At 39.2% G+C, this 15,845-nt stretch overlaps 1 protein-coding gene and 1 long non-coding RNA gene across 9 annotated transcripts in view; one reads left to right on the top strand and one right to left on the bottom strand.

Annotated features, from left to right (window-relative positions):
• The first annotated feature begins 5,740 nt into the window (after positions 1 to 5,740).
• Positions 5,741 to 15,845, top strand: part of pcdh19 (protocadherin 19) — a 63,947-nt gene continuing 53,842 nt past the window's right edge. The window contains exons 1-2 of one of the 4 annotated variants that reach the window (XM_089134936.1): positions 5,741 to 9,009; positions 12,265 to 12,379. In XM_089134936.1, coding sequence (XP_088991062.1) covers positions 6,863 to 9,009; positions 12,265 to 12,379 — 2,262 coding nt within the window. In that variant the 5' untranslated portion in view covers positions 5,741 to 6,862. Of the gene's footprint in view, positions 9,010 to 12,246; positions 12,593 to 15,845 lie in introns of all 4 variants that reach the window. The other 3 variants (XM_089134935.1, XM_089134934.1, XM_089134933.1) reach the window with 3 other exon arrangements.
• LOC148977567 (uncharacterized) overlaps positions 11,065 to 15,845 on the bottom strand; it is a 214,203-nt gene continuing 209,422 nt past the window's right edge. For all 5 annotated transcript variants that reach the window (XR_016169701.1, XR_016169698.1, XR_016169699.1 and 2 more), the window contains one exon: positions 11,065 to 12,687. This is a non-coding gene — a long non-coding RNA (uncharacterized LOC148977567). The remainder of the gene's footprint in view (positions 12,688 to 15,845) is intronic.

Here is a 15,845-nt window from a genome sequence, read left to right as displayed (position 1 = left end):
TGTTTGGTTCCAAAGGCTAAGTTGAAGCCTGGCGGAGACACAGCCCATTCTCACCCCCAAGGCGTCACTTAACTGACGCCTTGGGAAGCATTTGGACATGCTTCAATATCTGACGCTTTAGGCGCCCTTTAGCGTCAGTTAGATGACGCCCTAGGATCGCGTGTACCCTACCCCCACCCCACACCTAAACCTAACCGCGTCCTCTAACTGACGCTTTCCTTTAGCGTCAGTTAGATGACGCCGTAGGATCGCGTCATGTAAGTGACGCTAAAGGGCGCCTAAAACGTCAAATATTGAAGCATGGTCAAAGGTGACGCCCTGGGGTGAGAATGCGTTGGGAGACACCATTGTAGCAGAACTTCACCTGCTGTTAGCATCCGATTGACTCCCATTCATTTTGGTGTCACTTTGACAGCGATTAACTGAACATTTGAGGTGTCCAAAGACTTAATTTGTCCATTATTTATTTCTAAAGAAACATGACAATATATAAATTGCTCCATTACTTTGTATCTTACCTTACAGCCCCGTAGACGCCGTTTTTTTTTTTTTTTTTTTTTTTTGTAAAAATAGGCTAAAGATTGCGTCATAAGGGACTTTCTGTCGCACAATAGAGACATTACCGTATAGACAGGAGAAGCTCGCAGGAAATCTTTTACTGTCTATGAGGCAATCGGGAAAACATAGAGGCACAAAGTCAAGGGAGAAGCCCATAGATAGAGAGTCTATAAAGCAAACAGGACAAAATATTTCAACGTTTTTGAGGAATTAGGTGATTCAGATTTGTCTTTGCACAGCTACTAGAAGATTTACACCGGTCAGACTTTGAGCCTGCGCAGTCGCTCAGACATCAGGCAGGAAGTGCAAGTCTGCACAGACTTTGCTCATCTCAAACCTTCAAAATAAAAGTATTGCAATAAGAAAAGAAAAAATGTATAAACGCATAAATAACAAATACAACTTGAATTCTCAATTATGAAAGTTATTTTAGAACATTTAAATATATTTTACATAAATTATAAACAACATTATCATTTATAAAATTATTTTTCATATGAAAAATATATTTGGACAGCCCAGAAGAAAGACAGATCCCCCATTCTTCTTACTCTTTTCTACCCTAACCCTTACTGAAAAGGATTTGTTTTTCTATACAGTGTTATTATTTATTTGAGAGCCATCACTGCTTTTTTGATGCAGGATCCATTTTATGCTGTCTCTCCCCACTGGGCTACAATCACCTGTCTTTGATGTTCATTTCTCTATGGGGTTAGAACTGTTGCATTATTCCAAATAAATAGATTAAGATACACAAACAAATGTAAAGAGATTCACAAAAATGTATAAAACTCACAAAGAAATACAATGAGATTTGCACAAAAAAAAAATACAAATGTATTTTGTCACAAACACAACTCTGCCTGGCATTTATTTGTGAAATGCTTTCTGTGCATTTGTAAATCCCCTCACGCAATTGTGGCTTCTAGCATTGACGTGCAGACAAATCCACAAATAATTGGACTATGGAGATATTTTTGGTGCAAAACTACTGAACGCAATTGACAGTGAAATTTGTAGTTGTAAAGAATAGCCACACATGTGAATTAGTAAATTTGAAGTCACAGAGAGAAATTTTGCTCATCTGCAAATCAGTATGGGAATTCATCCAATGAGAGTTACAGACTTGTAGAATATTTTCTCACATGTCTTGTATATTTTAGCACAAACACAAGTACATAACTACAGCTGCTTGAATCTGCTGCGACAAATCTCAAACACTACTGTTTTTCACTTGCAAGAGAAAAGCCTTACCGATTATTATTAATTTCTTTGACGAAAAACGACGGTATTCCCTCACCCTAATCCTCCTTCTCTTCTTGGTGATTGCCTCTTCCATGTTAAATGTACTGTATGTGCTCCATTGGGTTGATAGACGATGGCTTATTCTTCAGCTATGACTTCGCGTGCAGGCGCCGTGAACGAGCGCAAAAACAAACAACACCCGTCCCTGTCGGTGATTGGTTAGAACACTGTTTATTTTGATTTTGAGAGGTGGTTATATAGAGGTGTTTTTTGAGAGGTGGTTATATATATATATATATATATATATATATATACACTGTGCCAGTGTAGACATTGTCACGAAATATGAATGTAGCAGCATTAGTCAATTAGGAAGATTATAGACATGTCATATATCTGCAGCAGGTAAGAAAACAGATGTCATGGGCAAAATTTATAAACATTGCAAATATTAGTTAGTTTTACATTATTGAAACTTCTATGGCATCAGGGAAGATAATGGGCTATTTGTTTTTGACACGCTGTGTCGCACCGCTTGATGATCATGATTTGTGTGTAATCCTGAGTTTATCCTGGAAATATAAAGAAGACTTAAACACCAACAATCTTTTGGAAACAGGTTGTTTTAACCACAGCGCCTATAGTTTACAGCTCCATTTCAAGGGTGCAAATATGTTCCAAATTAATCAGATTCAATTCCCGCCCAGAGTGTAAAGCCTAACTTGATTGGTCAAAACGAGAATGTGCTACGATTGGTCAGCTCAATATGTCTGTTATCTGATTGGCTTGAGGAAACAGTGGGTAGAGTCCACTCAGTAGTGTTTCAAAATCCACAAATGCGTGAGGGGATTTACAAATGCACAAGAATCAAGCCACAAATTCATGCAATAATTTACAAATGCACAGAAAACGGTTTATAAATAAATGCCAGCCAGATTTGTGTTTGTGACATTTTTTTTGTGTGCAAATCTCATTTTATTTATTAGTTCATACATTTTTTTTTTTTTTGTGTGTGACTACATTTATTTGAGAATCTTAATCTATTTATTTGTGAATTTGATACATTTTTGTGAATCTCTTTACATTTGTCTGTGAATCTCAATCTATTCATTTAGCATACCGGTAATGCAACAATTCTAACCCCATATTTCTCTTCAATTGCAATCAATGGAACACAGCAAGATTAAAACCTCACCCGTATACATTACTTATTGCAGAATCAACATCTTCACTATTATCAAAAACAATTCAAAGAATGAGGCTTTTGAGTATGCTACTAAAAGAATGCTGCAGAACAATAATCAACAAATATCATTTGAGCATAAAAATGTGTATACCATAAGGCATTCAACAGTGTGTGTTGACATGGACAAACCAGCTAATTCTATTAACCTTGATGTCAAAGAAGTGAAGGTGCACGTCATAACATGTATTGTGTGAGGAAAGTGAGATTAACAACTTGTCAAGGCAGGAGTCTATTGCACACATACAGCATTTCCTTCATAGTTTTATTGATGGAACCTACCACTGCTAAAGGCTCAAGGAAAAAATAACAGTCATCCTCATAATTCAATCTTTTTACATCAAGATGATAAAACTAGCTGAAATACACCTTCAGTGTCTTGTTTTTGCTTCTGAAGCAAGGCAGGTTTCAACAGTCAGAGCAACAGGTTGACAGCTGTCCCTAAAGCATTTCAAACTGAAAACAAACATAAACTGGAATATTAAAAGATGATGACATTCTGTGCTTGCTCATTAATATGACTGCTTGAGAACTTTCATGGCTGGCAAACAAAAAAAGTGATGATTCTGGTCAGTAAAATATTTTGGAAGCGACTAACTAACTACTAACTAACTAACAAACTAACTAACTAACTAACTAACTAACTAACTAACTAACTAACTAACTAACTAACTAACTAACTAACTAACTAACTAACTAACTATAACTCATTCTATATTTCAGAACCTTAGGTTCATTTCACAAAGTAAAATAAAAAGAAAGAAAAAAAATAACATACAAACATAGACCTATATACAACAAACTTAATTTAAGGACATATCATATTGAATTCCAGTGCTTCTAAGCAGAAGGAATACCTTCTATCACTTAATGTTGGATTATTTAAGACTATTATCACCATTGGAACATCACTAGATATGAACATTTGGCTTGCACTTGTCCACCATGGGAGTTTAAGCAAAATTATTAATGCATCATTAAATGCGTAATTAACTAACTAACTAACTAACTAACTAGTCAACTAACGAACAAACTAAACAAACTGACTGACTGACTGACTGACTAACTATACATATATAAATAACTTAAAATACATTGATATGTGTAATCCTATAAGTTTAAATACTTATAAAATAGGCCTAAATACTTTTTGCATTTGTATTTGTTGTTTTCCAACATTTATGTCTGAGCGTAACAAACAAACAAATAAACAAACAAAATAGTTTCTTCAAATGGGAGATGACAGTGGTGTCGGCCGCTAGGTGTCAGCCTTGTGACTTTAAACACGATTTACCCTCAACATGCTGTCATGTGTGCATGACTCCTGACCATAGACAGCTCCTGGCTCGTCTTTGTGCGTGTTCGAGATACTGATGCATTTAGATGATACAAAAAAGCGTAGTATAACCTATTTAATAAAGACAAGGAATAAATAGCCTAATGACAAATATACGCGGATTTATAATGCAATAATAGCTAATAATAATTAGCCTAATATTATTTTTCTCATATAGCCTCAGCATTTCATTACATGTTACGCCCGAGAGCGCCTCTTATTTCTTTCTGTGTGTGTGTGTGTGTGTGTGTGTGTGTGTGTGTGTGTGAGAGAGAGAGAGAGAGAGAGAGAGAGAGAGAGAGAGAGAGAGAGAGAGAGAGAGAGAGAGAGAGAGAGAGAGAGTAATATGTTGTGGCCGTCATCGGTGATGAGAATGATCAATGACGCAAACGCTTTCAAGCCCTAGTGTTGATATTGTGCAGTGATAAAAAAAAAAAAAAAAAAAAAAATTGTGCAGTGATCGCTTTCTATGCAATGCATCTATGCCAAAATTTTCTTAACATAGCTACTCTAAGCGCAACACGTGCACCTCACCTTTAGCTACTGAATCTCGCATAGACAAGTGAGTTAAAAACATTGGCTATTTGCCGAAAGTGCAGGCTTGTGTCAGGCGTAGGCTAATATGACGTGGATACTACCCAGATCTGTCTGATCTAAAAATAGTCATGCAGGCTATTGATATTTATACTGATGAACTGATGGGTCCTTTCTGTCAGCGGATGAAATAGATGCACACCTGCTTTAGGTCAATAAAATATTATAAAATTGACTCATTTTAAATAACCTGCTATATTGATTATGTAGCCGATCAAGAGTCGTCCAGGAGCCTACTTTCGCCTGAGAATATTCGTCAACTTTTAATTTGGATAGACATAAATCATATCGTCATTATAGGTCTAATTACATATAGCCAATTACCTTATCTAGATTATGATAAACTTAAACGTATAGCCCTCGAAACTTCAATAAAGAATTTTTTTTTTTTTTTTTTTTTGGGAGGAATAGCAACACACAAAAAAAAAAAAAATCGGACGAATCATATACATACATACATATATATATATATATATATATATATATATATATATATATATATATATATATATATATATATATATATATATATATATATATATATATATAATTGCAATTCCCTTTAAAAAAGTTGCCCCTCCTGAAAATCAAGAATTGTAGGCTACAATGCAAACACTGTATGTTCATAACTGGCACGCGTAACATGCCGTGTTGCATGAACTAGAGCTAGTTGGCCGAGTTCATATCTGTAGTTTTGCCCCACCCACCAGCAAATCCAGCTCTCCAGTGTAACCTCTGATTGGCTGTGGGGATTGCGGGTGCTGAGACTGAGCGCGAGACTCTGAGCTGTGCATTCGACAGTATGCGCTGAAGATGAGCGCCGTGCGTTTACCTCAGTGAGACACATTTAAGAACTATATCAAGAACTATTTCGCTTCATCCAGAGGCTGGATATTTCTGACCGGCCGCTTTTATCACGGCGAGACGACTGCACTTACAAATGCTTGCTTTTTTTCTTCTTCTTTTTTCCCACTGATCTTTCCTCAGTGTTTTATTCGGATTTAGTTTAATTCTTTCTGGACTAAGGCCAACTGAAATACCTTCATACAAGAAATTTAAGCTTGTCGAGAGAAATCTTCACTGGACAAGAAGACACCCACCTCTTGCTCGAATGGGAATATCACCGAATTGTGACCTGGACTGATATTTTATTAATATTGGTTTTCCATCATTGTTCCAGTTTCAGAGATTGCACTGATTTTTTTTCTTCTGAAATTGGAATCACAGTGGTATCCGTTGGATATGTGCATGGACATGAATGCGGATCAAGGAGGAGACATCCCAACTTCACATCATTAAATGGATTGATTAGTCACGAGCGATGTTTTAACTCAATGGCAAGTGTTCATCGCGATCATGATACCGAGAGCAAACATTTTTGAATTGGATCCTTCTATTCATTCATTCACAAGTTGAGGACCTTCCAGCGTAGGCTACATTTAGCCTACATTTGTGTTGAATATTTCTTTCACTGGCTCAAAATGGTCGGTTTACATCTCGGTTATCCTGAACTACACAACTGTTCATGTTGAAGCCATGTTTTCCATTCACAATGTTTTCAAATTCATTATATGAAGAATTATTCACCAGGTTTCTTCATATGTTTTTTCAAAAATAATGCAAGAGATGGGTGGCCTGATAAGATTTCGATAAAGTAAATGGAAGTTATTAACTGCGTAATCAGTACAAGTCAGATGAATTTCATCGCAGATATAAATATTTTCGTTCACTCTAAAGGATACCTACCAGACTGTGATTTTGTTCGTTTGACTTATTGGATCTTTTTTTCATTTTTTTTTTTTTTACCTCGTACCGAATAGGTTTAAATGTTAATTAAAGATCATGCAAATGAGCGTGTGAAGACATACATCAACAGGTAGGCTACAATGCATTCCAAGGACATGGATTTCGTACAAATGTTTTTGTGCTTTCTCTTGTGCTGGGCTGGAGTCAATGCCGTTTTCAATTTAAAATACACCGTGGAAGAAGAGCTGCGTCCAGGCACAAAGATAGCCAACGTGACGGCGGACGCAAAAGTTGCGGGTTTGGCTTTGGCAAACCGACAGCCTTATTTACGGGTTATCTCCAATTCCGAGCCGCGATGGGTTAATCTGAGCCCCGCCGGACTGCTCATCACTAAGCAAAAAATTGATCGGGATGCTGTTTGCCGACAGACACCGAAGTGTTTTATTTCGTTGGAGGTGATGTCGAACTTAATGGAGATCTGCGTGATTAAAATTGAGATTATCGACGTAAACGACAACGCGCCCCGCTTCCCCACCAACCACATCGACATCGAAATCTCGGAAAATGCCGCTCCCGGGACCAGGTTTCCCCTAGAGGGGGCAAGCGATCCGGACTCGGGGAGCAACGGCATTCAGACGTACACAATTACCCCTAATGATATTTTCGGTCTCGAGATTAAGACGAGGGGAGACGGGTCCAAAATCGCAGAACTTGTGGTGGAAAAGACTTTAGACAGAGAGACGCAGTCGCGTTACACGTTTGAACTCACAGCGGAGGATGGTGGAGACCCCCCAAAGTCTGGGACTGTGCAACTTAACATCAAAGTCATAGACTCCAACGATAATAACCCAGTTTTCGATGAGCCAGTATACACTGTAAACGTGCTGGAGAATTCCCCCATAAGTACGTTAGTCATAGACTTGAACGCTACGGACCCAGACGAAGGAACCAATGGCGAGGTGGTCTACTCATTCATAAACTTTGTCTCCAATCTGACCAAACAAATGTTTAAAATCGACCCTAAAACGGGCGTGATCACCGTGAATGGCGTTTTGGACCACGAGGAATTGCACGTCCACGAAATTGATGTCCAAGCCAAAGATCTGGGTCCAAATTCAATCCCTGCCCACTGCAAAGTGATTGTTAATGTAATCGACATAAACGACAACGCGCCAGAAATCAAATTGTTGTCAGAAAACAGTGAGATCGTAGAGGTGAGCGAAAACGCTCCTCTAGGATATGTAATAGCTCTGGTGAGAGTATCAGACAACGATTCGGGAGCGAATGGAAAAGTGCAGTGCAGACTGCAGGGCAATGTGCCTTTTAGACTAAACGAGTTCGAGAGCTTCTCCACCTTACTTGTTGATGGCCGCCTGGATAGGGAACAGAGAGACATCTACAATTTGACCATTCTAGCCGAGGACAGCGGATATCCCCCGTTAAGAAGCTCGAAATCGTTTGCAGTGAAAGTTACGGATGAAAACGACAACCCCCCGTACTTCACTAAGCCACATTATCAAGCCATGGTCCTCGAAAATAACGTCCCAGGCGCGTTTCTGCTGGCGGTGTCCGCCAGGGACCCTGACCTGGGCATGAACGGCACTGTGTCATATGAAATCATCAAATCGGAGGTGCGGGGCATGTCTGTGGAATCTTACGTTACTGTGAACTCAAACGGTGAAATATACGGCGTTAGGGCTTTTAATCACGAAGATACGCGGACTTTTGAGTTTAAAGTCTCTGCAAAGGATGGGGGAGATCCTCCTTTGACCAGCAACGCCACCGTGCGCATTGTTGTTCTGGATGTAAATGACAACACACCAGTGATGACCACCCCGCCCCTGGTCAATGGCACCGCGGAGGTGTCAATTCCGAAAAATGCTGGAGTTGGTTATTTGGTTACGCAAATAAAAGCTGATGATTACGATGAGGGGGAAAACGGAAGGTTGACGTATTCAATTTCAGAAGGAGACATGGCATACTTTGAAATAGACCAGATAAATGGAGAGGTGCGAACCACAAAGACGTTTGGGGAGAACGCGAAACCATCCTATCAAATAACGGTGGTGGCGCACGACCACGGCCAAACTTCTCTATCTGCCTCGGCATACATTGTCATTTATCTATCCCCTGATCTCAATGCACAGGAGCAAATCGGACCCGTCAACCTGTCTCTCATTTTCATCATTGCCCTTGGCTCTATCGCAGTCATCCTGTTTGTCACAATGATCTTTGTGGCTGTCAAGTGCAAAAGGGATAACAAGGAAATCCGAACATACAACTGCAGGTACCCAAACAATCTGATACATTCTTTTAAGTTAAAAACAACCTAGTTCAGAGTGCGAATTATTAACTGACACAAAACAGAGTTAAAAAAAGGCATAACCCCAAAAGCTAAACACAAGCTCACCGAAACTGTTCACCTGAGGTGGTAACCATAGCAACAGTACGTTGCTCGAGGTCTTTCCGTTAGGACGGAATGGAATATCGATAGTAGACACAACATAAGTAGCCTAGGCCTACTGTTTGTTTGATCACATTAACCATTTATCATTATTTACTTAAGTAAATAACAAAAAAAAAAAGTGTATATTTCAAACATATTTTGAGTAGTTGACGGTTATAGCTGTGTTGCTGGGGCACCAAACAACAATTTTGGTTGCGCGACACTGAGTTTATTGGCTTTGAAAATTACTGGCAGAAATGACAAAAAACAGAAAAAAAAAAAAAAGCTGTACAAACATGGAAAATATAAATGTAAAATATGGAAAGGCCTAAAAATAATTAGGCCTCACTTAGGGTGTCAGATCCTATAGCTAGCCTAACCGTCCCATAATTCGCACTCTGGTCTAGTTTACTATCCTGCATATATGTGTAGTACTACAAATGAATCAGCATACAATTATCAATGAATTAGACAGCATAATGATTAAGACATATGGAGAGCATGTTTGATGTGTATCTCTTGGCTGTGCACGCGCTGTGTCGTCAACTGTGCATGCGCTTCAGGCCTTGCTCTGCTGCTGCCATTACTGATGACACAAATAAGCGAAACATTATATAATTTTTGTAATCATTACATCCGTGTATCATGATTAGTATTATTTACACTATCATAAATATTACTTATTACAAAGCTGCATCATTTTCTTTTAATTCCTCAGTTATAAAGCCAAATGAGGGAGTTACTACATGAGCTTTAAATACATGTATTAAAATTATGTAGTAAACATAAAGCAGATGCAATAGCCATACCAAACAAAATATTTACTTCCAACAACCTTTTTGTTTCCAAGTTCCAACCATTCCAACTTATCACTTGATGAAATGCTTATTATACTTTATGTAAGCAGCAATTAAACCTAGTTTAGTGGGTTATTTCTGAAATAAGCAAACAATAGAAAAGTACAACCTAAATGATAGGGTGCTCTAAAACAACCTTTACTTGGTGACTGATGCATTTTAAGTAAGGAAAAGTACGCAAGCACAGGCCTTTCCTCACACATCATCTGCACTAAGACTGGCACCAGCACACATTATTGGTGTAATTTTATGACCTATAGGTCTTCTCTCAAATTTGCTCAAATCAAAATATTCACTAGAAAACACATTTAGAGATTTTATTTATGGGTTGAATGACAACATATTATGGTTGTGAGTGGTGCACTACATAAAAAAAAAAAAACAGTAGCAATGACATAGTAACCAAATGTTGCTGTGACAACAATCACACTTTCTTAGTAACAATTATGCTCATAAAAGGTAAATCATGCAAATGTATAGACCCGGACTAGTCTTTGACACATAGTGTGTAGGGGAGAATATTATTTAGTTAATCTACTGTATGAATACTTATCAATCTGTAACATTGGCCACTGTGTTGATTTCCCTGTGCTACATTACCACTCAACATTTCCATATAAATTGCTTTTGCAAATTTAACCTGAAACCATTAGCATATTTTTACCTCAAATTGTTGTTGACGTTTCTGTCTTCTAATGCAGCAGCAATACAGTAAATGATCCATCTTAACAGAGATCTATGCAATCGAACATTTTGAAGAAGGCTAGATCGTGATTTCGATGTTTAGTCACGCTATATCTACAGTACCATGCCGTGATCGCAAGATGGTTAGAGATGGCCTGTGTTTAGATTGCTGCTGTACACATTTATTTTCCTCTCCTGATAGAAACCTGATGGAGGCATTCAGCTCTCCCAACAGGGGGTTAGTGAGAGTGCTTGATACAGTTCTATTCTGCAGTGCTCACAGACTCTCCTTTCTGGCTCATCTGAGATTCTTTGGATTGTGTTCACTGCGATGAGAGCCAAACGACATATGACCAACCATTGAGACGACTTTATTAACACAGTTAAATAAAATACACGGATGCTGTTGCAGTTTACCGAACAAAAACCAATAGTTTTAAAACAACACAGACAACACCACCACCTAATAATATCCATATTAATAACTGACATCATCATATTAAATATGAAGAGCCTCCAGTAGGCAACCACTCTAAAATCTCCTTTTACATATTTTCAATTTAATATCTTTAACAAAAGAAACAAATTCACTATTCCATCGATGACATAATAGTATTTTTTTTTTTTATGACAAGCTATTATGCATGCTTTCGGCCGCCTAATTTTTTTTTAAAAAAAGTGTGTGCTTTAACTCGCACAGAGGAAAAAAATGCTTTTAGATGACTCCTAAAAAGATAAGGTCCTGCACCGTTATCATTTTTCAGAGCCAGAAAAAAGTAAAGAGCAGGGAGGCACAGGCTGAATTCAAATGAAAAGCACAGAAAGAGGAGCTTTGTGTTTTGGAGGCAGAGCCAGCGTACCATTAAGCTAAAGCCGTAAGTTCCGGTGAATGTGTGCCCTTCTAAGGACATAGAAATACGTGTAAAATTGTTTCAGGATATAGATGTAATGATCCTCATGGGAAAAAGAGAGAGGGGTCAGGGGGGGATAACTCAGACATAACTACTCTAACTCTCTTTATGAGCTCATAAGTTTATGTTGAGATTGCAACTTAAGCATCCTTCGGGGGTAAGATCTCAAAGTTTCTCATTTACTCTGATTAGAATCAAAACCCTCAAATCAAGTTAACAGTAGCCACAGACTGTAGCTCAGAGAATTGAAATTCACAACCCACCTGCCAGCGGGCTGGTTTGTAAAATGAGTAGAGAAAAAGCAGACAAATGGTGGCTTTGCTTTGAATATTATTGCTTACACTTGCTATGATGCTTGATCATTTGTCGCTGTGTGTGCTTCTGTGGTTTAGCATGTTTGCATTGTGGATGTGTGTTTGTGACAAGTCGAATCGCAGAGCATGGAAATGCAAACAAATGAGGGATGTCGGCCCCATTGGCGACCGGAGGTCGCTCGAATGTGGCCGATCTCTCTTGCGCCGGGTCTGGCTATGGGTCTGGCACCTCAACCCGATCCAGGCTAAGACCTGGTGCTGGCTGTGTGTGCAGTGAGGAAGGCTGAGCACTGCTTTATTGAGTCTGTTCAGTTTCTTGTACCTGCGCAGGGTGGCGGAGTACTCCTACGGCAACCAGAAGAAGACCAGCAAGAAGAAGAAGCTGAGCAAGAACGACATCCGGCTGGTGCCGCGGGACGTGGAGGAGACGGACAAGATGAATGTGGTGAGTTGTTCGTCTCTCACCTCTTCGCTCAACTACTTCGACTACCACCAGCAGACTCTGCCGCTGGGCTGCAGGCGCTCCGAGAGCACCTTCCTCAACGTGGAGAACCAGAACTCCAGGAATGCAGCACCCAACCATGGCTTCCACCATACCTTCACAGGGCAGGGCCCTCAGCAGCCTGACCTCATCATCAACGGCATGCCACTGCCTGAGGTGAGATTTGCTCCAGTCTGCTCCATCCTTCAGCCTGCCATGGCTACCAGCGTCAAGGGAGGGGTCAAGGGAGGGTTGAGGGAGAGTCGTCCAACCTAGTCAAAAAGGAGAAATTAGCTTACTGATAGCTTGTGGTTTCTTTTACTCAGTTCCTTTGTTCTTGTTTGTTTTTCACCGCAGCACTGGGCAATTGAAATATGGTTTCTTTTAAAGGGATAGTTCACCAAAAATGAAAATTCCTTCATTCATTACTCACCCTAATGTCGTTTTAAACCCGAAAGACTTTCGTTCATCGTCCGAACACAAACGAGGATCTTTTGATGAAATCTGAAATCTTTCTGTCCTTCATATGAACGGTTTAGGTTTAGTTCAAAATGTTCTGACGAGACATGACGCTTGACGTGCAAGAACCGCGTTCAAGCAGGTTAGGTTAAGCTTCTGTTTATGTTCACTGATCAATGTTTATATGTGAATTAAATTCAATCTGTTCATCATATGAAGCGATCAAGTCTTTGCAGAAAATTTTGGACTAAACTGCTCAATTCATATGGATTAGTTTTGCGGTCTCTCTTTTAAGTTTTTGAAGCATCAATGTGTCAGTTGCGTAGCTGTCTATGGAGTGAAAGGAAGTCTCAGATTTCATCAAAAAGATCTTCATTTGTGAACGAAAGTCTTACAGGTTTGGAACGACATGAGGGAGAGTAATTGATGACAGAATTTTCTTTTTTTTTTTTGTGAGCTATCCCTTTAACATACCTACACTAATACATGCTTGCATTATTTGTTGTGTTGGAAACCTAAGTATAGGTAGAATAAAAAAAGTGAGCCAGCCAATATTGGACAGTTGCCAAAGTGGATTATTTGGCCACCTCTGTTTCTGCTCTCTCTTTTTCGTGCTGAGCAAAAGAGCTGTTGCCTGAACATCTGCCAAATGCACTGACCTGGCTAATCGGCAGCACTGCATGTCATTTCAGGTGCAACCATTAAATACAATCATTGTGAAAACAACGATTCACACCCAAGTTCTCTTTCTTCATGGGTGGCATGCAGTGGTTTATGGTTGACATCTGAAGTGAAAAGGCAAAGTTACATCTGTTTGCAGTAGAGTTACACAGTGATAAGCAGGATTTATCGCGATGACAGGGGTAATGTAATCAACCAGTCAGGTTGCTTTAGGCCTCAATGGCAATTAAAGGGAAATTAGACATTATATAAACTTTTTATGATGCATCTGGGTTCTTATCATGGTACAGTACATAGGTTCCGCAATGATCAACAACGTTTTGCATGTTTGTGACAAGTGTGCTGATTTGTCCCGAGTAATGAAGCTGCCCTCTAAAAAATTAAAAAAACCCTTCAGCTACCGCATGTTTTTTGACTTTCCAGAATCATTTGAGCTGTTCCCAACAGTGACTGAGGATAACTAAGGGACTCATACACAACTATCACTAAAGGCGCAAACACAAGGAAAAATTATGCATTAAGAAATAATGAGATGTACACTGTGGAAAAGGATGATCGGTTTCACCATCACTTTGACTTTTGGGAAATATCTAAGGAGAGTACTGAAAAAAAAAAATACCTTAAAGCCTATTTGTATACATTTCACAAGGGACATGCAAACGCATGCCCTCAATTGTATATTGCAGTTTCAATTATAGTGAAATGGCTGTTTGATTTGTCAGGCAATACACAAAAAGACTTAGCACACATGATAAGTTTCACTGCTGGCAGAATGAGAGAGGTTAAATTTGCACCTATTCATTGATTGGCTGATTCAGCCCTCTTGGTCATTTGTAAAGCCTGTGGAAATCAATAGAACGCAGTTATATCACTACTAAATTGAAGCTGTCACCAGATGATCAAGTAAAACACTGAGGATATTTTGAATGAAGGAATATACAGACAGAGCCCTACTTACCATCATCCAGTATGCCAGACTACACAGAGGTTAACGCAAGACTTAAAGCTGCATGCTGGCTGGACAAAGGAATTACCGAGTGTAACAGCAAATGTAGTATCTAGGCATGGTAGTGTAATCCTTTAATAAAACTACCTAAGCAGCGGGATTAAAGAACATCTATTTTTCTCAACTGATGAAAAGACAAAGAATTAAGAAAGGGGGTTGGTGTGGGCTGAATAAGCCTGTAGATTGAGTGTGATAGTACACAAGCTTTGTTGTTTCACTGCAGCATTAGGTGTGGGCTTATTTGTATGCTGGTTTCATTATGCACGGTGCTCCACCTGACATTAACAAACATCTCTTTGCAAATTTCTCCACCAGTCCCCAAAGATGGGCTGACTACAGTCACCCATATCCTTTTCCCCTTCTCTATAACATGTGAAAAATACAGTGACTCCCCATTCAACATGCTGTATATGAAAAATGTTGTCACTGTAATTACACATCCATTTATGTGTGGCACAATCAAACATTGCAGCTGTGAAATGACCGATAATAGCTCTGTCACGCATTATGAGCCTGGGCTTGGAAGCTTTTGACTCAATCAGGGTTTCCCAGAGGTCTGCTGAGGACACACTGGTTGGTGCAGTGCATGCATCTCCTTGCCATGAAGTATCAAGGCACGAGGGCTGTTTTCCTGCATTTTGTGATTTAAGCATGATTTTGAGACGCAGTTTGTTTGTTTGTTTACTTTACAGTTCCAGTTGGAGCTTATATTCTGAAAATGGATGTTTGGAAGAGTGCTATGCCAATTTTCTTTTTTTTTTTCTGCAAGTGAGGAAATATTGCATAGTTTTAATTAAAATTACACACTACCATCTTAGTGATAATGAATCTAATCTGATAATCTAGATAGTATATGTACACTGATGCTACTGATAGTGTGCTTTTGCAGAGCACATAGTGTGTTTTTTCTAACATGCTGAGCACAACGAGCCCATTCTCATCCTTTGGCGTCATATCGGTGACGCCATATGACATTTTGTCGAAATACTACGCACATGGCACCCTTTAGCGTCAATATAACATGCAGAACCCAAGGCGTCAAACATCCTTTAGCGTCAATATGAGACGCAGACCCTACCCCAGACCTAAACCCATAACAGTGTTATATTGACCCTAAAGAGTGCCATGTGCATAGTATTTTGACGAAATGTCATATGGTGTCACCTATATGACGCCAAAGGATGAGAATGTATAGCAGTGGCAGATATACTTGTGGTATAAGGTCACCATTGAACAAGGTCACCATACAGGGCTGAAAACTTGCCAATATTTATATTTAATCAT

This window comes from Pimephales promelas, chromosome 9, assembly GCF_988280905.1.
Source record: "Pimephales promelas chromosome 9, fPimPro1.hap1.1, whole genome shotgun sequence".
Lineage (NCBI taxonomy): Eukaryota > Metazoa > Chordata > Actinopteri > Cypriniformes > Leuciscidae > Pimephales > Pimephales promelas.
Note: the sequence above shows the minus strand (reverse complement) of the source record. Positions and strands in the feature narration are given on the sequence as shown.